Source organism: Helicoverpa zea, chromosome 23, assembly GCF_022581195.2.
Source record: "Helicoverpa zea isolate HzStark_Cry1AcR chromosome 23, ilHelZeax1.1, whole genome shotgun sequence".
Lineage (NCBI taxonomy): Eukaryota > Metazoa > Arthropoda > Insecta > Lepidoptera > Noctuidae > Helicoverpa > Helicoverpa zea.
In genome coordinates this window covers 9,727,877-9,754,782 of record NC_061474.1, presented here as the reverse complement: position 1 = coordinate 9,754,782, position 26,906 = coordinate 9,727,877, and the positions used below count along the sequence as shown (strand labels likewise).

Genomic DNA, 26,906 nt, shown 5'->3' with positions numbered 1-26,906 from the left:
CAGTAAACCCCTGTTCATTTTTAAATACGTCTTTTATGAACTTGGTTAAAATCGCGATAATCATACCTGCAGGTTACAGATAATAATTATTATCAATATCGATGATGTTAATTTATGCAAATCTCTATACTTTACAACATTTTACTTACATTGTCTGTACCTACTTTTTATTATTGTAAATAAACATTCTTTTTTAATTGCCTGAAGGGTATATATCGTTGAAATCTTCATGATTCTGCTTAGATCGGAATTTGTCGTATTAGCACAATGTTGACTGTCATCTTGTCTGTGTGTGTGTTGTGCCTAGTTTGGCTTACATTAAAGGGTTCGAAGCAAGCTCGCTCGAGTGAACATAAGTTACCGCCCGCAATGAATGGCGAACTACCCATCATTGGTCACATGCATTTTTTTGTTTATTACGTCACAAGTAAGTATATACATTTCTTTTACGGATATTTTTGCTAATATATTAAAGATGCAAAAACGGGTTTGCTTTTCTTTTAACTAATTTATGTCATATAATTTATTACCCTAAAGGCTCCGAATCTACTGACCCGATTTTTAAAATTCTTTCACTGTTGATAAGCTAGACTCTTCCCGAGTAACAATGCTTTATGTTTTACTTCATGGTACACGGGAGAAACCGCGAGGAAACGGCTACTTCATAAAGATAGATATGGAAATTGACATGGCGCGAATGGTATTTGGGAACTGATTTTGGATCGCCAGGACTTTTGAAAGTAATTTATTATCCTATGGATGAAAACCTCACGAAGCATAATATTTTTTTGTTTAGAACTGAATTTCATTTGTTTCCTCAGATATCTACAAGTTTATGAAGATCTTGAGTTATGAATGTACTAAGAAAGGAGGTGTTATGATCGCTAAATTCGGCAGCGAATTGTATTATTGTAAGTAATCACAATTCCTATGAATACAATTTGAAAAAATCCCCGCTCAACCTATGCAGAATCTATTTTATTAATCAGATGCATTATTTTATTTTCGCCCTGAATAACCAGTCTAATTTTGGTCCTGGTGAGCTCCAAACCCCACGATAATTACCTGCCCTGGAAATAATATGATCCTCCTCTCGCGTCCGGCCCTGATTCAGGCTATGGTCCGGGGCGAGAGTTAATGGGATGCCGTCGCCTCCTTCTGCGAAGCAGCCGTGCTCGAGAAGGAGCTGGCCTACTAGCTGGACTGCCACCGTGGGATCTGGAGGCGAGGGTGTCCTTGCGCCTGTACGACTGGCGACTGGAGACACTGCGTCAGGGGGAAACCCCGACACGGTGGACTACGCGGAACGACCACCACGGACCCATTTCACCAGAATTAATTATGTCATTCCGTCTGATGCGAACATTCCACATAAACATGTTTCAGGCATCACCGATCCTCAGGACACTTTGACAGCTGCGAATGCATGTCTGACAAGGCATTACGCCTACAATTTCGGTGAAGTTTGGCAGGGAAATAGCCTGCTGTTGTGTTCAGGTTTGTTCATAATTTTATTAATAAGCGTTGAGCCTTTTTTTGCTCCCCTTATCTTGAGAGCACACTTTAGAGCTTCAGCAGGAGTCAGGAACAAAAAATAAATCTGCAATACTTGAATCAGCATGTTTGGATACATTTGATTGAACCCTCATTCACAGTAATTAGTAAGTACACTTTACAGGATTTAACCTTCAATCATTATTTGCTTATGATGAAGAAGAAAATCGATACATCATATAATCGTTCTTGCAGGAGAGACATGGAGACTTCGTCGCAAGTTACTGAACCCAGCGTTCAGTCTGCCGGTGATCCACGGCTTCTTAGACGTGTTTAACAGTCAGTCCAAGAAACTGATCAATGATTTAGACCCTTTCGTTGGCAAAGGAACATTTGATCACAGCTCGTATCTTCTAAAAACTTCATCAGACACACTTTGTAGTAAGTTTTTTAATCGTTTCACAGCTGCTTATTCTAGTCTATCTGGATAATGATGAATTACTATTTATAAATTAAATAATTTGAATCTGTGTAAGAGGAGGCCTGTGCCCAGTAATGGGGCGATAAAAAGGTTGATGAAGATGATGATGAAGCATGTTATTTTGCTTTCAAGACGGCTGATAATGATTTTCTGTTTTCAGTTGGCACATTTGGAATAAATCCAAAAGAAGCCGCGAAGTTTACGGAGAAATACGAAAAGGCGCTTAGTGAATTAATAAATCTAATTATAAAGAAGTTCTTAAGATTTTGGTTGCAGAATGCATTGATTTACAAGTTGCTTGGACTGAAGAAGAAGGAAGATGAATTAGTTAAGACTTTACACGCAATGTCTGAAAAAGTAAGTGAAACCATGAATATTTTTGATGAAGAAAGGTTTAAAATAAAGGCGTGAATTAAAAAAGAATAGTAATTGCTTTTTAAAGTGCAATCTTAACTAATAGTAAATTATTATGAGGCGATTTCGATTTTGCTAAACATTGCAGGTTCTACAAGAGAAACTCCGAGCTAGAAAGAATAAACTCATAGAAACACCAAATAATGGTATGTATGATTACATGTACGGTAACAGGAATAATATGTGTCATAAAGAAACGATGCCACTAAGGACGTTTAAATGTCGTTTCTCAAGTATAATAAATAAAAAGAATGAAGAAGAAGTTACCACGATTATGCATATTTTGATCTAGCTAAGGAAAACATTTTGTCTTATTTCTACTTTCAGGAACAGGATACAGACCTTTCTTAGATCTAATTTTAGACTTATCTAAGAATGGTGCCCTGACTTACAAACAAATTAGAGAAGAAACTGACTCTATCTTATTCACTGGAACTGAATCCAAATCCAACCAGTTGACATACATTCTCTTGCTATTGGGAGCTCATCCTGATGTACAAGAGAAATTGTATGAAGAGTAAGTTGCGTTTGAATATTGTGATATTAACTTTATACATGCCAAAATGTTGTTTTCATGTTGATATACCCAGGGGTAACAATAAGTTCTCATGGTTGCGCGTTTTTTAAGTCAATCAGAGGATCTTATGGAAAACTGGCAAAGAACTCCAATTACCTAAATACTTAGAGGATTTTAATATTTACGTCTGGGCTACATTTAAACATTTTTGGGCCACACTTGTCAAGTGGCAACGTCTGTTTAGGAATATTTTCATGTCAGTTAAACTTGCAAACCTTATTGCGATCATTATGAAAGAGACACATGTTTTAACCATCAAGGCTGATTCACAAAGGCCTAGAATTGCATAAATAAAACCAGAGATTATATTTGTATTGTTTCGTTGCAGAGCAGTAGATATTCTAGGTGCAGACAAGGATGTCGAAAAGGATGATTTGAACAAACTGGTATACACAAATGCAGTGATAATGGAGTCTTTGAGAGTACTTCCAACTGTACCCCTCATGCTTCGGAGTGTGGACCAGGATGTCAAACTAAGTAAGGATTAACTAGTGATCTTAACATCTGAAGTAAAAAAGGAGCGTAATTAGTATTAAAATTATATTAATAAAATCTTCCTTACTAATTAATGCTCATTACTTTTCTGAACTCTGGCGAGATTCCACCATAAGAAAACAGTTCTTCTTCTTCATCTTTCATGTCGATGACATGTCTTATAGTGAGACTACACTTTGCCAGCCCAATATGCCGCCACAGTGAGAGCACGGCCAAAGAAAAAAATAAAATCATTTCTGTTACATGTGAGCAAAGTTGCTGTTTGCTGCGAGAGCAGATTTAAATTCAAAGGCACTTTTGTTTTTCTTTTTCTCCTTTTTTAATACATTCTGCTTTCAGAAAACTACACAATGCGTGCTGGTAGCCAATGTGTTATATTTCCTCTGGTCCCTTATATTGGAGCTACCAGTGGCACGGAAAGTGATCAGTTCAGACCAGAAAGATGGCTGAATGCTGACTCCAAAACACAACAGGAATTTGCTGGATTCGGATTAGGGAAACGAGCCTGTTTAGGTATTGAAACATTTTTTTGGCCTTCTAATAAACATTCCTGAATAAAACAACAAGCACCCTGCTTAGTAGGAAAGTCAGCTGAATATTTCTTCAGTAGTTCATCATCAAGCTAGTCTTTTTCTGCTTCAAGAGTTTCACATGGACCTACTGCCTATCTGACCACCTTAATCCAGTTACCCGGCCTGGGCAAACCGATGCCCTTGTGTAACGTCAGTAGTTATCGAATTGCAGATAAACAAAAAAGATGGATAAATACAGTGATGAAGTCTATTTAAAAATATAATAAAGTAGTAAATGCCATTTTTTTAGGATTCCGGAGTAAACTAGGGACTCCATCATTCTGCCTACTAAAATTACTACCAAGCAATAACATACACAAATTAGTATTTTTATTCGCCGAAAGGTGTCGCTGTACTTTGGGCTAATTTTTTCCGAGTTGATGGGGACGGGATTTTGGTATGACCTATAATCTGGAAACATTACACTGAGCGTAGCCCGACACGATCTTGGTCTGTTTTCTGAAGCTCAGTTTTTATTTATTCCTGTAAATAACATTAGTGAACCCTTTCATTCCAGGTAGAACATACGCGATAGTAATGATGAAAGTGGTACTAGCTCACTTCATACGTCGGTACCGAGTGCAAGCTGACATGAGCCAGTTGAAGCTATCTGTCGACCTTCTTATGAAGCCAACTGCAGGACACGAGATAAAAATTGAACGAAGAACTTGATTTCAAATTGTTATATTGCTTACTTTTGTTGGGTATAAATAAATTGATTTTCTTATTTAGTTGTTTTATTTCTGGTTTAAAACGCCATGTTCCGAGAGGATTTCTTCCGATAACCGAAAATTTACCTTATATCTGTCTCCTGGTTCTCATTCAGATCTAATGTCGTACGTGCGTTTTGAAAAGAGGGATAATTTAAATCGAGAAGGATTGGTAGCTTAGAAAATGAGGTAGCATCGCCTTCATAGCTATTGAGGTTAGACTGGAAGCCAACCCCAACATAGTTGGGAAAAAGGCTCGTAAGATGATGATCACCTTCATAGCTATCGTCGCGTCTATGTTTTAACTCGAATATATAAGGGTTCTTAAATCATAACTCCGTTGGTCGTGGTAGCAGGCGAAAATAATTGAAGTACCTTAAAACTAGGAGTTCTCTGGATGACCCCAAACTGGATGCCTAAAACTTTTTCAAACAGGCAACAAATAAAACTAAATAAAAATCTAAAAATCCGTTTACTCATACCAAAAAAAGTAAAAATACAATATTTATTTAAGTTCTTCGTTCAATACTGATCTCGTGACCAGATACAGGTTTCATCGCGAAGTCTGCAGACAGCTGTAGCTGACTCATGTCAGCTCGCACTCGGTACCGACGTATGAAGTGAGCTAGTACCACTTTCATCATTACTATCGCGTATGTTCTACCTGAAACAAAAGAGTTAACTAATTTACAACAGTTACCTATACATAGAAATTGAGCATCAAATAATGGCCGTTTACCAGTTTATATTTTAGAAAACGAATCCACCACATCTACTTTTGTCTCTTTTTGCCCAGGCAAGGTAACTGGGTTAAGGAATTTACATAGGCAGTTGCTTTATGGAAGCTGACCCTAACTTAATTAGAAAAAGGTTAGACAGATGATAAACTGCTGAAAATTTATTAATGTGGCTTTCCCAATAAATAAGCAGGGTGCTTTTTGCTTTAATCCTGACTAGGTAATATAAAGATCAAGAAGGCCAAACAACATTTTTGTTTCAATACCTAAACAGGCTCGTTTTCCTAATCCGAAACCAGCAAATTCCTGTTGTGTTTTGGAGTCAGCATTCAGCCATCTTTCTGGTCTGAACTGATCACTTTCCGTGCCGCTGGTAGATTTAACGTTAGGCATCAGAGGAAATATGAGACAGTGACTGCCAGCACGCATTGTGTAGTTTTCTGAAATCAGAGTACAATAAACAAAGTTAAAAGGGCAAAAATATACAATTGATGTTAGGATCATCATCAGCCTTTTTACTATCCCATTGACTGGCCATTGACTTTCTTATCTACATTCCATCGTTGTGTAGTAATGTACTTAAATGTATCTAATCGCTATAGGAAAATGTCCGCGATATTGTAACCTTTGTACGTACGTGTAAATTTTTTTTGTCAATGTTTTTTGGTGAAATCTATACATATAATAAATTTGTAGAGGAGTAATTTTTGTACATTGAGGAAATTGAGAAAAAAATAGCCAGCATGTTAAAGGATAACTAGCAGAACCCATTTCCATCATTTTTGTCATTTTTGTTTGTTTATCTGTTTGTTTGTGCGCGATTCACGTAAAATCTACGAATTCAATGCAGACAATGCTTATATACAAAAATTCTACGTAACTTGAGGTATTACTTAGTTTTTGTTTCATCGAAATCGATTCACTATATCAAAAGATATGATTATATTAAGTATTCAAGAAGGAAAATATTACGACACGCAATCTTTGAAAAAATTTGAAAGCTATACATTTGAATGTTGTACTTATATTAGTTGATCGGCTTTTTATCAATCTTTACACAGAAAATCACACCTTTATAAAAAAACTTCGAAAGAAAAATAAAATTTTATGAAAATTGAGTTTAGCCAAGGTTAATCTTGGCTAAACTCAATTTTCATAAAATTTGTGGTAGCTCCATCTGTGGTAAATAAAATACATTAAATTTGTCAAAGGAGCGAGGTGGTAAATAACAATTAATTACCATTTACATAGATGGAGTTGTGCATTTTCCGTAATTTACTTATTTTAAACAGGGGGTGTAATTTTTCGATAGACATTTCAATAGTGTTTGTCAGTTTGCCGTGCCACATCAAAATCCAACTATAATTATTACCTTGATGAAAAGAAAATTAATAGTTCTTAGCCAAATTTAAAACGGTGCCATCTAAATTGTTTTTTGAACATTAATGTAAAAATGATGACATTAGTGGAACAATTAATAATAATATAAAATCAAAGATGGAGTTGTGCATTTTTTCATAAACATAGTTTAGTTTACCTTCATTATTTTTTTGTGATGCAAAATATATACACTTAATCCTAGAAGAAAGGAGGATCTATCTCTCGCAAGCGCTGCTAAGCGTGAGGTAATGTAGGCTTCTGTAGCTTTAAAAACGAGCCCAGATACAAAGTGCAGATAAGAAATGGGAGCTTTCTCGATGTAATACCATGCGCACGTAAAATGCTTTATCGCCTCTGAAAACGTACAAATTACGCGACGCATACCAGAGACATAGGTAGGTACTTACTTTCAACTTCTGATCGGAAATACACTGTTCACGATTACGAACAGTCTCAGTAAGACCCGAGCCAAATCTAAAAAACACCTTTTATATAAAACTACGTTTGTTATCATTCAATTACAAAGACAGAATTGTTTTCTGTTGCAAATCCTATCCACCTATATCCTATCGAAATCCAGCATGCAACCAATGTTATCCTATTCGAAAGCGTCGGCGTGCCAACGACAGCTTTTGCGCTAGGCAAGTGTTCTTAATAGTACCTTTAGAATTACATTCATCGTTGAATGAGTGAATACATTTTCAGAAACCACAATTACAGTAGGAGCCAAAGCGAATGATCGCTTCATAAAGCTCTGATTGGCTCGAGGTGACCAAGTCAGGTCTGATTAGTTCGTTCATCAGATCTTTGAAAGTGTTTCAGTGGATACTTACTGTCCTGTTTACGTGTGACACAAAATATGGTATTTAAACGGCCTCCGCAAGAGAGCGATCGTTTGTGGTATACTTACATAAAGGCGAAATTTTCCCGGTGTGCGGTAGTGACGCACAGTATACAACACTTATGTTTCTTTTGATTTGCTGGCTCCACCAAGAAGTGACAAATTGCGAGCGTACATTTTGAAAATCTTGGCAAAACTGCGGGCTTCAAGTACGAATTCATGAAGTGGACTCTCACAGATACACGTATATTTTGCCTATTCGTGAACTAATGCAAACATTTCAGTGGAGCCCCGCCTTAACATAGTGAGTGAGTGCACAGAAGATCCCCGTCATACAAGAGTTTCTCCCCTGTAGTGAAACTATCCTACCCTATGCGCCTGCTAATGATGATGACTCATGTCATCATCCATCCAGCTATTCCCCAACTATGTTGGTATACTTCCAGTCTCCGAATCTGTCCGAGTACCAATATTTTGCTTGGAGCGACTACCTATCTGATCTCTTCAATCCAGTCAACTACACAAGTCGTTATCCATGGTAAGACTGACAGACTTTCTGGATTCTGATTAGTCGCAGCAGCTGCAGAAAATGTACAAATGACAGCTTTGTCAGACTCACAGCATATATATACATAGATTATAGCTGTTTTCTGTGAGAATTACTTACGCACCATACGTAATAATTTTCCAAATTGGCTGACTAGATCCAGAGATTTCCACAACGTCACAAACTTTACTTCTTTTGTTTAGATAAATGGTCACATCCACAACACAACCTTGATCAATGAATCTATGCGACTGCTAAGTGGTAATCCTAATTATACTGTCACGTAAAAAAATGCACTTATGTAGTATTTTGACGATTCTATATTGCCCACGCAGACGAAGTTGCGGGCAACAGCTAGTCTTACATAACAGAGTACAGTAATGAGCATGAGTCATATCATAATCAACAAGTATTTTGGAAATACCATAATTAAATTCTCAAAATTAATATCTATTGTCTATTTACTACTTAAGTAATTCTCGGGTGCTAATTACGCTTCTTTTTTACTTCATGTGTTAAGATCCTTACTTAGTTTAACATCCTGGCCAACACTCCTAAGTATGAGAGGTACAGTTGGAAGTACTCTCAATGACTCCATTATCACTGCATTTGTGTAAACCAGTTTGTTCAAATCGTCCTTTACGACATCCCTTTCTGCTCCTACAATATCTAAAACTCTGAAACAAAACAATAAACTTCATTATCGTCTCCCGAGCCATTTTTCCAACTATGCTGCATCTGGTTAGACAGGGAGTCTAACTAGATGCAGTGGATTACTAATCCCTACTAATTATAAATGTGAATAAACTCTGTCTCTCTGTCTGTCTGTTACGCTTTCGCGTCTAAACCACTGAACTGATTTTAATAAAATTTGGTACAGAAATAGAGTTGACTTTGAGAAAGAACTTAGGATAGTTTTTATCCTGGACTTTTGAAGAATTCTCTTGGAAACGCGATATAACCGAACTCTACGCGGGCGAAGCCGCAGGCGGAAGCTAGTGGTTTATAAGGTAATTTTTTGAGTTGTTTGACTACCTATCTGACCTCCTCAACCCAGTTGCCCAGATAAGCCAAACAACCAACAAAATAAACTTATAATCTACATACTTATGTGTTTTGAACAACTGGTTTGATTTACGTAGTGGCGAAAATGACAAAACAAATTCTGGGCCTATGTGAATCGGCCTTGGTGGTAAAAACATGTGTCTCTTTCTTAATTATCACAATAAGGTGATTGTGGAGATACCTACGTTTTAAATTATGTTGTTTTATTGCTACTTAAACATATTTTGTTATATAGTTTGTCAGACACGAAAAGATTTTTAAAGAGACGTTGCGTCGTCCCCTAAATAATTATGGCCTCCTCTTGGACTGTCAATAATCAAGAGAAAAATCGTTTTAAAAATTTGCTATAAATAAATATAGCCCACAGGTGAATGTTAAAATCACCTTGCATGATAGAGATATTTTTATAGACATTAATTTTTTGCAGTGCGACACCGCTGTAGTCAAGTATTTATTTTAGTTATAAAGTTACTACATATGTACCTACTATGTTATAGTATTGACCTATTATATGTAATAATCTTTATATGCATTAGTTTCTAAGCACTTTATTTTTTATATTTTTATTGCATTTTTATTGGCCTAATTAAGGCCTGTAAAGGAATAAATAAATAAAATGTAATTGGGGTTTCTTGCTGGTTTTCCAATGGATCTCCTTCTTGGAACCGTAAGCCTAGCTATTGAAGTTGGATGCGAACCTATGATAGATCTATTCTACATGAAATCAAAACTTAACATTACGCCTTTGACATTAGTAGATGAATTATGGAATGAGGCACATGCAGCAAGAAGACAGCTGCCAAGCAACCGAAGCTATAGGTACTCGACATGTGTTTCGCTCCTTCACTGGGCACCCTCAGGAGATGTTGACTCGTCGAGTTGAGCGGTCGGTATGCATGAAAGTAGTACAACGTCCGAGCCTTGATTTATTGTTCTCGCGGAAATTAACGCTTTTTCTTAACATTATATTAGTCTAGTAATCTTTAGATGTTCACATTACAGTATTCAAACTCAACTTACTCTTCATACATTTTCTCTTGTATGTCTGGATGAGCTCCCAGTAGCAAGAGAATGTACGTCAACTGGTTGGACGTGGATTCGATTCCAGTGAATATGATAGTGTCAGTTTCTTCTCTAATTTCCCTGTCAGTCAGTGCACCATTCTCTGACAGGTCTAAAATTAAATCTAAGAAAGGTCTGTATCCTGTACCTGAAAATAAGAATTAAGCAAAATTATTTTCTAGCCATATTAATATCTAATATTATTTTGGAAACTCATAACACTCTTCATCCTTCTTATTATAATATACTTGAGGAAATGAGGAGCAGCAATATTTCATGATACCATTTTATTATGACTTAACTTATATACAAGAATGAATATACTTTAATATATTTAATAGGATATAATCATACATACCATTCGTTTGTGTTTTTAGAACTTTATTCTTTCTATCATGGAGTTTCTCTTGTAATACCTGCAAGGCAAAAAGTCTCATGTTTTAACACTTAACTTGAGATACCACTTTAAAAAATATATGAATTTTAAATTCTCTCCATAATTTTGAACTTAAGGTCGCCCAAAAATACATGGTTTCACTTACTTTTTCAGACATTGAGTGTAAAGTATGAACTAATTCATCTTCCTTCTTCTTCAATCCAAATAATTTGTATACCAATCTATTCTGCAGCCAAAACCTTAGGAACTTCTTTATAAGGAGTCTTATTAATTCAAAAAGCGCTTTTTCGTATTTCTCGGTAAACTCTGCGGCTTCTTTTGGATTTATTCCAAATGTTCCAACTGAAAACAGAAATTTATTATCAGCCATTTTGAAAGCAATATAAAAGGCTTCTTCATCATCATCAACATTTTCATGAGCCTTTTTACCATCCTACTACTGGGTACAGGCCTCTTCTCACACAGATTCGAAATATGTACTTGATGTACATGAATACAAAGTCAAATAAAGTAAACCATATAGCTCCAGACAGAATATATTCATCATCAGCCTATAGCAGTCCACTGCTGGACATAGGCCTCTTCAAGTGCACGCCACTGAGATCGATTTTCGGCTGCTCGCATCCAGCTCCTGCCAGCCGTCTTGCGCAAGTCATCACTCCACCGTACCTGAGGACGTCCTACACTACGTTTGCCGAGGCGTGGTCTCCACTCTAGAACTTGTTTACCCCAACGGTTATCGGTTCTTCGGCTAATATGGCCAGCCCACTGCCACTTCAGCTTGCTGATGCGGTGGGCTATGTCGATGACTTTGGTTCTCTGACGGATTACCTCATTTCTGATGCGATCCCTCAGAGAAATGCCAAGCATAGCTCTTTCCATAGCCCGCTGAGCGACTTTAAACTTGTGGACTAGCCGTACCGTCAGTGTCCACGTTTCGGCTCCGTAAGTCATGACAGGTAGGACGCACTGATTGAAGACTTTTGTCTTTAGGCACTGTGGGATCGACGATGTTAGGACTCGACGTAGCTTCCCAAATGCAGCCCAACCCAACTGAATTCTCCTATTCACCTCGTCCTCAAAGTTGTTTCTACCTAACTGCAATGTCTGCCCGAGGTATACATATTTCCGAACAACTTCGAGAACAGACTATATTAAATGACACATATAGGAAGCTACAATGGATGATATGCATGCAACAAAGTGTGTGCTAAGTATAAATGTAGATGGATGGAGAGGAAGAGGAAGACCTAGTAAAAGATGGATGGATTGCCTGAAAGATGACAGGAAGGGAGTGAGTGTCAGGATGACGAGTGACAGGGGAAACTGGAAGAAGATGACATATTGCGCCGATCCCAACCCTAAATAAAATTGGGAACAGGGCAGGAGGAAGAAGAAGAAGAAAGCTACAATCATCGGATATAAAACTAACTTACCACAAAGTGTTTCTGATGAAGTTTTGAGAAAATACACGCTGTGATCGAATTTCCCTTTGCCAACATAAGGCTCAAATTCATTAAGCAGTTTCTTGGCCTGACTGTTAAACACGTCTAAGAAGCCATGGATCACTGGCAAACTGAAAGCTGGGTTCAGCAACTTGCGGCGATTTCTCCATGTTTCTCCTGAAAGAAACATGAAATTTAACAACTTGTTTACCCATCGTCTATGTATGATCTACACAAAGTGAGCGTGCAATCAAGTGCACCAAGAATATCAGGTCACGTTGATTCAAGTTTAGGTGAAGGGTAAAAACTAAAGAAAGAAAGAAAAGACAGAAAGAAAAACCGTTTATTATCGCAAACGACGCAAAAGCAATAAAACAAATAAAACTAATAACAGAACAAACAGACATTTAAATACGCTGCATTTGCGCCACCTTGCGAAAAAGGGACAGCGCTCAGCATAAATGCTGTGCCTCGCGCACGCAGGCACGAGACAACAGCGCTGGTTTTCAGCGCTGACCCGCGTGTCCTTGCCTCGGAAATTAAATAAGTAAAGCTACACAACTTCAGTAGTGTTTCCTCTAAATATAAGAAGAAAAAACCTCAGCCCTAAAAAATAAATAGATACAAATTAACAAACCTCCAGAAAGCACCAGACTATTATTTCCCAGCCAAACTTCAGCTAAATTGTAGGCATAATGCCTATTCAGACACGCACTGGCCGCTGTCAAACTATCCTGAGGATCGGTTATGACTGAAAACAAACATGATAAATGTAAGAGATGCCATTATAATAGATGGAATAATTTAATCGATTTTTCAAACAAAACAGGTCAAAAAAGTTTAGGAAAAGGACATTCTAGGTTCATAGAAAAATAGAGTGGTCATTTAAATCATCGATCACATAGGTACACGAGTGCCGGTGAAATTAACCTTAGAAGTGTTACGGGTAGACAGTTTGAAAGTCTGAAACCTGTCTTACCAAGAATCTTGTAACTTGGAGGTCATGTGTTCGAGAGCAATGTCAGAGATTTTAATTTTAGCTCAAAAAAAGATTATGGTTTTGTTTAATTAAATTTAAATAAAATAATATACAAGCTGCTGATTTGCATCCGTGCCATATTCAAGGAGGTAATTATGCTAATGATTCTCGACCCAAATCAATAAAAAAATTGGTACGTAATTTTTTTTCTTTAATTTTTTTTCGGAATTCCGTAAATGTCATCTAGCCTCATTTAAACTTAGCGCGTGTGTTACTGGGCTTAAAACCGTGCTGCGCCCTCACACAAACGCAAACACAAAGCATACGCAACGATTATTCATAAATTTCATTCATAAAATTGGATAACTTCTGAAATACTACGACATTACAATGACAAAAAAAGCAGTGCATATTAGCTATTTCCCGTCAACTGTAATTCCAATCGATTATTTAGGTATTTTATGTCCTCCTCCTGACGTATGGCACAAATGCAAATCAACACCTTGTATAATATATTTTTGTTTATTTTAAGCCTGTATCGCAAAATGTTTATGGCACAAATAAGTACAAAACATTATTGTACTAAATCAAGGGCAGGCAATTATCGTGGGTTTTATGATACCACGTACACTATAGTACGTCAGTGTTCAATAGCCGGACAATCTCCGGGATTTATCACTACAACGTGCGGCAAAGTTAAGTCATAGTCAAAGTCAAAAACCTTTAAGGTACAGTTACACATGCTAGTTAGTAGCATGCTTTTTAGTATGCTCATTAGCATACTTGTTTCGAGCATACTCTGCACTTGTCTACATTTGCTAGATATAAGCATGCTAGTTTTAAGTATGCTTCTGAAAGAGTATGCTCAAAGCAAACACTTTGGTACACATGAAATTTTATAGCGTGCTTACTGTCAGTTCAAACAAAACCATGGACAATCAAACAGCCATTCGTATGGAGTTGAATAGAATTATTCTTTTGGTAGCGTTGCAATGCGTCCGAAAACTTCTCTCAGATAGAAAGAACATGGCTCCAGCGAGACATTTTTAGCGCGAAATTGTGCACGCGCACCTGCTGCTGACGACTGATCGATACTAGCATGCTCAATAAGCAAATCTGTTCACACACGCTATAAGCACGCCCCCTTCCACCCGCGCTGCAGGTAGCATGCCCAATAATCGCACGGCCGTCAATTTTCGAGCAAACTCGAAACTAGCATGCTCATTATTAGTAGGGCTGCCATCTCAAATTTCGCCAAACCCGGACGAACATTAAAAAACCCGGACATTTGGCGTAACAAATCGCATTTTTTCCCCGAACGAGTACGATTTTTTTAAACAAAATAATATCTAATTTGTAATCCATTTACTATTAACATATACTTAAATCCAATGAGGTGCGTCCTTACATGAAAACCCGGACACTTCTCGAAACCCCGCCCGGACGGCCCCCGGACGGCCTCGAAACGAGGACAAATCCGGGGAAACCCGGACGGATGGCAGCCCTAATTATTAGCAATGTTTCGACACACGTACCACTAAGTAGCAACTGCTCAAAAGTAGCATGCTTTCGTGCTACTAACTAGCATGTGTAACTGTACCTTTATTGAAAGTAGGCTAGTTTTTAGCACTATTCCACGTCAAAATTACTTCATACTACTTTCACTACTTCCTAGTTTTGTGGCTAAAGAGAAAAATTGGCGAGAAACCACTTCCCAGCTTCTATTACTTAATGGTTTTTAAGCTCATGAAAACCAAAACTTGTATAATTGTAACTGAATATGTCCACTTAAAACCGTATATCTCCCTTCAAAAGGTAAATTTAGTCACTGGCCTATATTGTGCATCAATGATGCAACTAAATACTTTTTTATATCCTTACTTTTTATCCTTTCTCAGGCTCTTGACAAGGAAAGGTCAAAGTCCGACAGACAAGCAATTATTTTGGCATTTTTATGAAAGGATATTTACGCCCTTTTGAGCCTGAATATGTAAAAATACAAGTTTGACTAGAGACTGCTTATAATATCTAACCTCCTTGACCCAATTGCTTGGGCCACTTGTTAAGACTGGTTGTCACAATTAAGGCGAGGAATTGGTCAACAATAATTCCATAACCGGCACGCGCATCTAAGGCGCCAAAAGGGGTCGGAGCGTCTGAGCGGGGCGAGGATAACAATACGCGCTCTAGCTTATAACTAAAAGTCGTAAGCGACAAAATGGTTTTGTAATTTTATTATTTAGAAATGATAATTTGATAAAAATTCCTTCCACAATTTTAAAGAGTATGTATATACTCAACTACTAAAAAAGTTAAGAGGCTTAAATCGGTCCCGTTTGCCCATAATATGTGAATCTCTTTTTAAAAAGAGGTATGTTTGATATATTTTCTCTGTTATAAAAGTTACCTAATCATGTTTCTACGTCCAACAAAATAAAATTTATATCATGAACTTTCAGGTAACCAAGTTGTATTTTGATCCGTTTTGTATTTACTGAGAAAAATTGAAATCCTTGGCGCCAAAAATTCCAATTCGTCCTCTTAAGCCTGAATATAAACAAGGCACCTGATAAAAAATACATTGGTGCTGCATTGATAGGTCTAACAGGACTTTTTTGTTCCGTTTGTGCTACACTTTATTCATCAAACATGCCTTTTACTTTTACTTCTACATTGCAGACTAAACAGTCGAAACAGTCGGAACAGTCGTTAAGAAAATCGTGAATTCGGTCAAAGTTTTTAGCTGATCTGATACCGGTCAAATACCTGATTATGAACCTGATTATGTATATTACGCATACATATATATTCGTACTTTTTAAGCGCCCGATTAATCTGTCGGCTGACATAAAAATCTGCAGTGTACTGGTACTATTAAGGTTACTTACAATAATACAGTTCGCTGCCGAATTTGCCATACATGACACCTCCTTTCTTAGCGCATTCATCACTCAAGGTCTTCATAAACTTGTAGATATCTGGGGAAACAAATGAGTGCAATTGATTTGTGAGTAATAAATTTCTTTCAAAAGCCCTGAAGCTTTAAAATCAGTTTTCAAATAAATACCAGTCGCACCACGTTGATTATATTATCATAGCCATATTTATCAAGTCATAGCCGTTTTCCCGCGGTTTCACCGTACTGGGATACAATTTAGCTTAATGTTACTAGGAAAGAGTGTAGCTTTTCAACAGTAACATTTTTTTCAAATTGGTTGTGTTAATTCGAAGCCTTTTGGGTGCAAACAAATGAAAAAGTTTCCTCTTTATTATATTACAAATCAAAGAAAAACCAACATTTTTTTCATCTCCAATACAAGTAAACATATCCATAAATACTCACTTGTGACATAATAAATAACAATATGCATGTGACCAATGATGGGTAGTTCGCCATCCATTGCGGGTGGAAACTTGTATTCACTGGAGCGAGCTTGCCTCCAACCCTTCAATGTAAGCCAAACTAGGCACAACACGCAAACAGACAAGATGCCAGTCAGCATTGTGATACACTATTTTTGGTCACACTTTTTTGAAAAAAAAAAAAACGTTTAAAAATTAAGAAAAATTACAGTTTTGGAAAGATGGTTCAGAATTTTTTTATCGTAACTAATACTTATGTAATCCCAACTTAGTTATTTGGTTACTGAAAGATTTTTTTACAATGTCAAAGATAAAAATGAAATAACTACTAGTCTCCCGGTTTCACGTGCTTTCTGATACATGAAGGAAAACGCTTTGACAAGTCAGCTAACTATCCAAGGACAGAATGGACGAAACTATGTATGTATGTGTCAAACCACTGGAAAAGGTACCTTAGGTCATTTGCTATTAAGTCGTTAAGGATAACAAATTGTTCTTGTTTTGTAAAAGACCATTTTGTAAGTGCCAACGACCATAAAGTGCGTACTTTTGTGTAGTGTGAAACATTATTACACTTAGTTATGTTTGAACGCGAATTTATTTAGTAATTGTCATAAAAAAACTTTTTGGGTTCTGTGTAGTCAGAATAAACATAAAATAGGTCTTGTTCTTATTGAGTGAGGTGCAGGTTTAATCAACTAATAGGCCCTAGTGTCAGAGTTGACGGCCTCTGACATAGAATTATAACAACGACTGCTACTGAGTAGCATTCGGGGACGCTGGCTTTATGTGCCCTCACAGGCACGAGGGTGTAACCACCAACTTCCAGACTGCAGGCTGTTTTGTGATTGTTTCTAAACCACACAAATCGATTTCGACCTGACCCAGGAAGCAAACCCGGACCACATGCATGTCACGATTGCAACCACTGTGACAACGGAACATTCAACACAATAGGTATAAATATTCCTTTTTTTGACGTGGGAAAGTAATACAAGGTTACATTAAGAACCTTTAATAGGCTATTTTTTCTTATGTTTTTTGTTAAAAAAAACTATTATTTTTTTATAATTGCATTCTCATCATTCAACCTTTTTATTGTCCCATTGCAGGGCTCAGTTGTCATCTCATACCGCGGTATATACGCATGAAAAACTATAATTGTTCAGCACGCATTGGCCATTTCAGACTAACTTATATTCTTAAGGTATTTAATACATCAGAATGAAAATACAACACGACATACATAGTTTATTTGTATAATTAATAAACACTTATATTAGGAAAATAAATAGTATATTATATTATGTCTGCATTCAAACCAAAATGACTGTCAGCCGCCGAATGTCAGCATCTGTGCATATTACGCACAACGTAACTTCGCGCGAAACGAAAAAGTGAATATGTAAGGGAATACATTTAACTACGTAACATTCGCTCATTCGGCGGCTGACAGTTAGTTTGGTTTGAACACAGTATAAATACAGGATAATTGTCTCAAATTCTTCGTTGAATCCTGATCTCATGTCCTGACACAGGTTTCAATAGGAACTCGAACTTGACTCGAACCTGACTCATGTCAGCTTGTACTCGGTACCGGCGTATGAAGTGCGATAGTACCACCTTCATCATCGTCATTGCGTATGTTTTCCCTGTAATTAAACAAAGTAAATTGTTGTAAAACGTAATTACTTACATAATTTGTTACGCTCGTTAAAGAGTTTTTTTTATCTCTATTTATATACTGTACTGACTTCTTTAACAGATAGGTCCAAGTGAACAATTTATAAACATCCAAATATACATTGTAATACTATATGGTTCAATATTAATACTATTGATGTACCTACTTTTGTTCAACATCACAATCATCCTCCTTCCTGCCCTTATGCCAATTTTATTTGTGATCGCCTTAGAAAGTTTTATTCTTCCATAAACAAGAATAAGACAGTATCATCTCACAAGTTTCATTCTTTGTTATTTTTGTTTAAAGTTACATTTGCGATAATTTATTTAACGTGATTGGCAAAATGTTGGTTTAGTTAATTTAACTTTATCGACTATCAAAAAATTAAAAGTAATAAAGTCAGTCCATACCTATACATCCTCTCTTCCCCAGTCCAAAACCAGCGAATTCCGAATTGTTTTTGTATTCACCATTCAGCCATTTTTCGGGATCAAACTGTGTTGTTTCAGCTTTCCAAGGAGAGTTCACGTTGACTACCAGAGGAGTTATACTGCAGTAACTACCAGCACGCATCGTGTAATTTTCTGAAATTTTAATAGAGAACAAGTTTTAACTTGGCTGGGATTTTCCCAAAAAAAGACTGTCCACAGGGCACAAGTCTCTTTTCATGCAGAGAAGGAATTAGGCCTCTTGTTAATGACAGTGGACAATGGCCCCATTTTTACAACGACACGCAGTGTTCTAAAGGTTAATGAAAAAGTTTTTTAGGCAATGGGTACATAATTACCTATTGCAATGAAACTCACGTCCCGTCACATGAACAACCACATCTATTCACCTTAGGGTCAGCAAAATAAGAGGCTTTAGTAGTGGGTAATTTTTACCATCTTGTAAAAAGATACGCAAAAATATGTTGATCGCTATCAATGAGAACTAAACAGACTCTAAACATGACATTAAATGGTAATCTATATATATATAAATGAATTGCTATTCGTTAGTCTCGCTAAAACTCGAGAACGGCTGGGCCGATTGAGCTGATTTTAGTTTTAAAATGTTTGTCGTAGTCCAGGGTAGGTCTAAACGGTGAGCAAATAAGGAAAAAAAATTGCGAGTAAGATTCCCGGGACGGGAGTGATTAGACAAAAACCAACTTACGGAATGCCGCAGAACCACAAAAGTAAAGTACTAGGACAGCATAATTCACCTTAGTAAAGTATACCAATAACGAAATTTCGATGCAACTGCTCACCATGTACCAGGGTAGCATAACTTATATGAGTATACCAATACCAAGTGTAGGTAGACGCTACTGCTCACCATGTACCAGAGCGGCAAAAAATACACCGGGCGCGGGTAATACCGCGGGGAACGGCTAGTGTTAAATAAATATGTCATAAACCAAATTAAAAACCATGCCTCAAATCAGGACAAACATTTTCGTCTAGTTCATAATACTTATATCTTACTTAGCTTTACATCTTTGTCCACACATCTCAGTAAACAAGGCACTGTTGGAAATAATCGCAGAGACTCCAGTATAACAGCGTTTGTGTACACCAGTTTATTTAGATCTTCTTTTTCTACGTCTCGATCTTGAAGTACATCTATTAATCTGTAAGGATGAATTAAAGTTAGTCCATACTAATGTATATTATAAACACCAGTGCTTATGAAACTAAGAACATGAATGTACTGGAAATCTAAGAGCAACAATCTCTTTGCGAAAAAGGCTGCCAAAGTGAAAGGCACGGCAATGTCGTCTCCGGTTGTTTAATGTTCTAAGATGATTAGTGACTTATGAGCTATTTCCTAACTAATCCATCCTATCCTTAATTACATTCGATATCTTATGATGAGACTTTTTCGTTACAATTTAATAAAGTATAGTTGTCTCAAGAGAAGCCAGACCTCGTGAACCTTTTGGGCAATTATTCATTTCTTCTCGCCATTGTCAGTCGGTTTGCCTTTCAATAACTACTTTAGCTTTCAAAACGATCGCCAAAAATAGCAAATAGCAACAAAGCTACTTTGAATTTGAAGTTCTCCAGAAAAACGTAACACGTCAAAATCTACTTACTCTTCGTACATTTTCTCTTGCACCTCAGGATGAGCCCCTAACAGCACCAAAGTGGATGTCAACTGGTTTGAAGTGGTCTCGAAACCTGATGCAATGATCGTTTGTGTTTCTTCCCTGATGTACTGGTCTGATAAATCTCCGTTTTCTGACAAGTCTAACAGCAGATCTAGGAAAGGTCTGTATTCTATTCCTGGAAGAAAAATATAAAAATGACTGAATAACCCGCTTCATGAAGAGACTACTTCTTGCTATCGGACAAAAGTTAGCCAGATGTTATTCAGATATACAAGCTATATAATATTAATAAGACTTTAAAATACCAGTAACTTCCTTTTTGATTTCATTCCCCTTTCTTGCAAGCTTTTTTTCTTGTAAAACCTGTAACATATTGATTGAAATTGAGCATAATTATGTCATTAGTTTTCTCCTATTTCATTTTCATTACAGTTTGACAATGTTTAATGGCATCTTGGCTCTCTTTGCAATCGGTACTTCAGCAACGCCATTAACAGTGAATTTCTATAATCTATTGATTTGCGAATGTTCGAATTTAATTGTCTCATGCTCATTTTCACCAACAATCTCTTAACGATTCTCTAAGTGTCACTTAGAATAAGGGCTCCCCAAATAATAAAGGTTAAACTTTGGTGAAAACGAAATTCGTATTATGTGTTCCCTAAATGCTCTTAGGGATCCCTAAATATAGGTGTGTACAAGTGAGACTTAAAGCAAGAGAAACTTAGATTATAGAAATCTGCCGTTACTTAAGCACAAACTATATAAACCAAAAAATAAAAATACTTTATCCGTCATAGAATGTAAAGTGTCCAGTAGTTGATCTTCCTTCTCCTTAAGTCCTGAGAGTTTATACAGAAAGTCGCTCTGGCTCCAGACTTCGACAAATTTTCTTGTTACCATTGGAATAATCTCGTAAAGAGATTTGATGTATTTCTGAGTAAATTTTTCGTCATCTATTATGTTTATTCCAAAAGTGCCAACTGAAAAGTAATAAAAGACAATGTGAAAAAACTTAGTATTTCGGTTTGACATTTACACTAGTAAAATAATTCGGCAATTCTTTTTTCAGTCATTAATTCAGAAAGAAGTTCAAATCGTTACGAAAATTTAGAGCTCTTTATAAAAACACGAGTATTTTTTTATCTTAACTTATCAATATAGAAATAATTACCCTAGGAACTTTTTACTACAATAATTATTTTTTTTATTTTGTTTTATAGGGCATTTCAACAGTATGTCGTATCGTGCCCATTGAAACAGACAGAATAAGCCGCCTAAAAAGTTTGATGAGACGGTTATCTAAATACTCGACCAACTAATAATCGAGGAACAACATACATCATCCTCCGAGCCTTTTTTCCCAATCATGTTGGGGTCGGCCGGCTTCCAGTCTAACCGGATTCAGCTGAGTTCCAGTGCTTTACAAGCGACTGCCTATCTGACCTCCTCAACCCAGTTACCCGGGCAACCCGATACCCCTGGTTTGACTGGTGTCAGACTTACTGGCTTCTGACTACCCGTAACGACTGCCAAGGATGTTCAATGACAGCCGGGACCTACAGTTTAACGTGCCATCCGAAACACAGCCAATAGTGTCTAAGATATACTTAGAAAGTACATACAAACTTAGAAAAGTTGCATTGGTACTTGCCTGACCTGGGATCGAACCCGCGCCCTCATACTTGAGAGGTTGGTCCTTTACCCACTAGGCCACCACGACTTACACGAGGAACAACATACATATAAAAGTAAAATTAACTCCAAATACAGTCAGCAACAAAAACACTACTCACCACAAAGAGTTTCCAAAGCATTCTTAGTCAAATACACGTCATGATCAAACGGGCCCTTTCCATCATGAGGGGCTACTTCTTCCAGAAGTTTCCTGGACTGACTGTTGAATACTTCTAGGAGGCCGTGGATCACAGGCAGGCTGAATGCTGGGCTCAGCAGCTTGCGATGACCTTTCCATGTTTCAGCTGAAAATAATAGGCATGATAGACATTTTTATGGTGTGTTATTTATTTGTATTGACTAGTTTCTAGATCAAAAGTCTTCCTCGTTAGATGGGTTATCTAAGATTAAGCGCATCCACACACTGCAAACTCAATAGTCGGCCGACAGTTGATCCGATTGTTGTTTTTTGAGTCTTGATTCCAATCAAAGTTTTCAGTCGGCCTTATACAAGCTAAATATCTGACCTTTGTAATGTGTGTCATACATTTTGTTTGATATTTTAATTTTTCTGAATTTAATGACTTTTTCAGGTAAGAGGTAGTTTTTAGAACCCTATTTTTTTTTGATAAACAGAGAACTTAAAAACACAGAACTTAAAAAAAAAAAAAAACAGATATTTACTCACTACCTAATTTGCATTTGATTTTTTATGTAATAATACCGTCCAGTTCTATAATATGTATTAGGTATTGATAAGCTCAAATAAATATTAGTAAGGTTAATTATAATCGCTGATCAATTGTAAACATCATTCTACGTATAATTATTATCTACATAATTATGATAATTAAGTAATTATTTACACACCCGAAGTCGTTAACAGTCCATCGCCCAGCCACGGTTTGCAGAAGTCAAATGCATAATGTCTTTGTAGGCAGGAGTTAGCAGCTGTCACCGCGTCTTGAGGATCAGTTATAACTGGAAAGACAAAATAAATAAATAGTTTAAAACACTAGAAAAACACCCTTTTTGACAAGCCCAAACTCAGCTATGATACGACGTTCCATCATGAAGGTCCAGATCATATCTTCCGGCTCCATCATCAGATTAGTTGTCTATACTAATATTATAAAGGAAAACTTTGTTTGTTTGTTTGTTTGTTTGGTTGTAATGAATAGGCTCAAAAACTACTGGACCGTTTTTAAAAATTCTTTCACCATTCGTAAGCTTCATAATCCACGAGTAACATAGGCAAATTTTATTCTGGTACGGGCAGTAGTTACCACGGAACGCGGGTAAAACCGCGAGAAAACGGCAAGTCAGTAATAAATTGCATTGTCATGAGATTTACATAGGGCTGCCAATTTTCATGAACTTGTTGCTATGAACCTTGAAAGATTGAATTAGTTCACATAGATTCCATTACTTAGTTACATACAGGTTTTACTTAATAATAGCGTAGTAATTATGCTCCTTTTTAAGTTTAAGTTTTTCAAGGGGATTAGCCAACAGCGCAGGACATATTATAGTGCACAAACATTTGCGCAGACACAAGTGCACTCACTATTCCTTCACTCTCATAACCCGATGGGACGGCAATCCGACACGACTGGAGAGGGATCAGGTAGACATTACGACATTATTAAGACATTTATGTGCACGGGTGTATCATCACCAACTTCCAGGCTCCGGACTGCTTTGTGAAAGTCTTCTAAAGCCCACAAAGCGACTTCGGCCCGACTCGGGAATCGAACCCGAGACCTCGTGCTCAACAGCCGCACTTGCGACTAGACCAACGAGGCACTCAAAAGCGTAGTATTACTACGCTAAAAGTATACAGACTATTTTATATTACCTCGCTTTTAGCATAGTAATATAGGTACCTAAATAGTGTGTACGGAAATTAATGCTTTTCACTTTATTCTTCGCGTCCCGTGGGAACTACTGCCCATACCGGGATAAAATATAATAGCAAGAGTGTATAAAGTTATGTTTCTTTTTTATTATATTAGTGTAGATATTAGTTTTATGCAGTTCTCGCCAAATTAATTTGCAGCTCTAAAGTTAGCCATTTGATTCCCGTTCGCCTTTCTAGCCCGGGTTTTCATGTTTTGACTTACCTCGGCCAAAAAATCCAACTCGGCAATGGGAAATTGCTGATTTTTTGGATTTTACATTTACTCATAATAAACTGCGTAAAATATTACTCACAGTAGTACCGTTCTGTCCCAAAGGTGGTGGTAGTTATTCCCCCCGTTTCAGCGCTGCCTGAAGTTACAGCTTTCAATAAACGAAACTGATCTGAAAAAAATACCATCAAAAGTTGACTAATCAAGCCTAATAGGTTATTTAACTTAAAGCGTCACTAAATTGTTTATGCACCTACTTGCACATAATATTTTTACATTATTGAAAACTTAAAATTAACTAACGCCTCTATTTACAAGCTTAAAAAATCTTAAAATCGAAATAACTTTTTGTAAAAATAAAATGCTGCTAACAATCAGTATAAATCTGTTACTCGAATTTTTATTTGAAGTATTTACATAATATTTACATTAATTTTAAAAATTAAAAATAAATTTATATATACAACTGAAAACTAATACATTGCATCAAAAAATTGCTCCTCATCGCTGTCACTGGGTAATGTACCCAGAAGGCTGGCAGCATTGCCACGTTGGATGGCAATGCTCAACCTCTGTGCGAAATAAAAGCCAGCCCTTGGGTCACGAGAAGTGTCAACAAGGCGCTTAGAAATTTCCTTCGCAAGCGCGTGAGCACTCGGACCCCACGGCCCGAGAGTTTCAACCCCAAACGGCTCAAACATGTAATTCCCGATAAGGCTACTATATTTGCGCCGTTTGAGGTCCTCTGCTTGTGCAACGGCGGAGCCAGCACAACATGCAGTTCTAGGAAGATGGGATGGCGCAAGAGTGTCGACGCAGGTCGCGTTCGACACTAAAGTCCTAACCATCTTCCACGGAAATAGCGACATGCCGTCTGGTCTCTTGCCATCGTCGCGTGCCAAACCATTTGGTTCAAGTACGGCTGGCGCCGCCGACGGCAACAAGAGCCCGACGGATCACGTCGTTGATATTCGCATGTCGTGGTATGCGGCCCGCAGTCCGACTGCACGATAAGCCGTGGTGACCGAGGCTGTTGACAGCTTCCCCGCAGTGGCAGCGGTGAGGAGTGCAGCACGAAGCACCCAGACGCAGGCAGACAGCGAGTCTGAAAGTGGTGTCGTCAAACATGGTGCCTATGTTTGCCGACGGAAATGCGTGAAGCCAAAGACCTGACTCCCATTCACCCACAGCCAGTAGGCGTGCTCGCTCCGCAGAAGTAATTGACGTATCAATGAGATTTTTCCGTATTACTCTGCAGAGCGGCTCATCCCACTGTCTCTGGGAGGATGGGTTGGCGGGTAGATCAGTATTCGGGCATGTGACTTTCCAAGCATTAATAGCCTCCGCCAGGCATGGCACCTCAAAATTGATCAGTGTAATAGGTAGGATTTTCCTGATCAATTTGTCAGTGCCATGGACGGAGGAAATAAATGCCGGTAAACTAATACTGGAAATTTTGCGGACGCCAAGCCCTCCCATACGGATGGGAAGTGTAGCTTGAGACCAAGCTTTGTCGTCCAAGGCCACATTTAAAATTGATGAAAGTGTATGTCGAATTATTTTATCAATTTGGTCCAAAAGGTTGATGTGCTTCCATAAATGAGAAGCACGCAAGATGTAGGTTAATTTGGGGCCAAAGCAGCAGTATCGTAGGATGGTGATGGCTGAATGTATATTAATTTTGAATAACCTTTCCGAAATATCATTGAAATTTTGAATTTTGTTCTCAATAAAATCCGAAAATGACTCTTCCAGTACTTGTGACCCCAGGAGGCAAAGAGAACTTTTGTCTATTATTTTTATTTGTTTTTTAGGCACACAAGTTTATACTGCACTTACGTAATAGTAAGGTAAGATAAGTAGTATTAAGTACAAAACACTCACTTCTTGCTGCAGAAACGACTTGTATCGTATACCCAATTATGGGCAAAGATCCAGGCAATAATGGTGGCAACGCATGTCCCCTTGAACTCCGAGCCCTTTTTAATATCACAAACCCCAAACAAATCACTAAAACATATATTAAAATCAGGCTCAACATTTTACGATCGCACTTTCGAAACTAATCGAGGATTTATTGAGTACAACGTTAAATACTACTTCGAAGAGTGAGTAATACAAAAAGATAAAAATAAATCTCAGCTTTTAGCTCGCTTCCAGTAAGCCCAAAACTCGACAACCTTATAACACATTTTTTTAATCAAAATATGCCTGAAATTGAGGAGATATTTGAGGTCAAAGCTTTTGCTGTTAAAATACGAAAAAAATAAATTCCAAAAATCGTCGTCCCTGTCCATAGAGTATTGATAAATAATATATTTGCGTCCTAGGCCGATTGTGGCTACGGCAGCTGTTCTTATATAAGGAGATCAGCCAGCTGCGCAGGACATATTATAGTGCACAAGTATTTGCGCAGACACAAGTGCACGCACTATTCCTTTTCAACAAAATAAAAATACATATTACTATATATGTTTACCCGAAATGTGATATTATCTCATTGCAATTGTTCATGTAATTGGTTTAATGCAAATTTGACAAAAACAATTTTTGCTTTTTGCACTTAGGTAAGTGCAAAAATAAACATAAAAATGAAACAATCACAATTCTTGGTTTTATTCACATAAAAAAAATCGGAAATCGATATAATCTGGAGGTCATTTTGATCTCCTTGAACTGTCGTGACACTACCTACAAGTAAAAGCATAAATATAGAGACGTAATTATCATACATTGGCGTAAGGGACAATAATTAT

At 37.3% G+C, this 26,906-nt stretch overlaps 3 protein-coding genes across 3 annotated transcripts; 1 reads left to right on the top strand and 2 right to left on the bottom strand.

Annotated features, from left to right (window-relative positions):
• The first annotated feature begins 237 nt into the window (after window positions 1-237).
• Window positions 238-4,760, top strand: LOC124642003 (cytochrome P450 4V2-like). Its single transcript, XM_047180292.1, has 10 exons — window positions 238-427; window positions 822-911; window positions 1,387-1,497; window positions 1,750-1,935; window positions 2,136-2,332; window positions 2,478-2,535; window positions 2,717-2,906; window positions 3,295-3,443; window positions 3,801-3,974; window positions 4,551-4,760. The coding sequence occupies exons 1-10, from the start codon at window positions 268-270 to the stop codon at window positions 4,703-4,705; spliced, it is 1,470 nt and encodes a 489-aa protein (XP_047036248.1). The 5' UTR covers window positions 238-267; the 3' UTR covers window positions 4,706-4,760.
• A 439-nt stretch (window positions 4,761-5,199) lies between these two features.
• LOC124642002 (cytochrome P450 4g15-like) lies at window positions 5,200-16,948 on the bottom strand. Its single transcript, XM_047180291.1, has 10 exons — window positions 16,540-16,948; window positions 16,085-16,174; window positions 12,855-12,968; window positions 12,209-12,394; window positions 10,918-11,114; window positions 10,734-10,791; window positions 10,334-10,523; window positions 8,777-8,925; window positions 5,747-5,920; window positions 5,200-5,407 (listed from the first exon to the last, which is right to left on the bottom strand). Exons 1-10 carry the CDS (start codon window positions 16,697-16,699, stop codon window positions 5,253-5,255), a joined length of 1,473 nt encoding a protein of 490 aa, XP_047036247.1. The 5' UTR covers window positions 16,700-16,948; the 3' UTR covers window positions 5,200-5,252.
• Window positions 16,949-18,001: 1,053 nt separating this feature from the next.
• On the bottom strand, window positions 18,002-23,121 carry LOC124641734 (cytochrome P450 4C1-like). Its single transcript, XM_047179901.1, has 9 exons — window positions 23,046-23,121; window positions 22,889-22,999; window positions 22,138-22,323; window positions 21,128-21,324; window positions 20,647-20,704; window positions 20,327-20,516; window positions 19,716-19,861; window positions 18,657-18,830; window positions 18,002-18,211 (listed from the first exon to the last, which is right to left on the bottom strand). Exons 1-9 carry the CDS (start codon window positions 23,119-23,121, stop codon window positions 18,057-18,059), a joined length of 1,293 nt encoding a protein of 430 aa, XP_047035857.1. The 3' UTR covers window positions 18,002-18,056.
• Window positions 23,122-26,906: the final 3,785 nt, after the last annotated feature.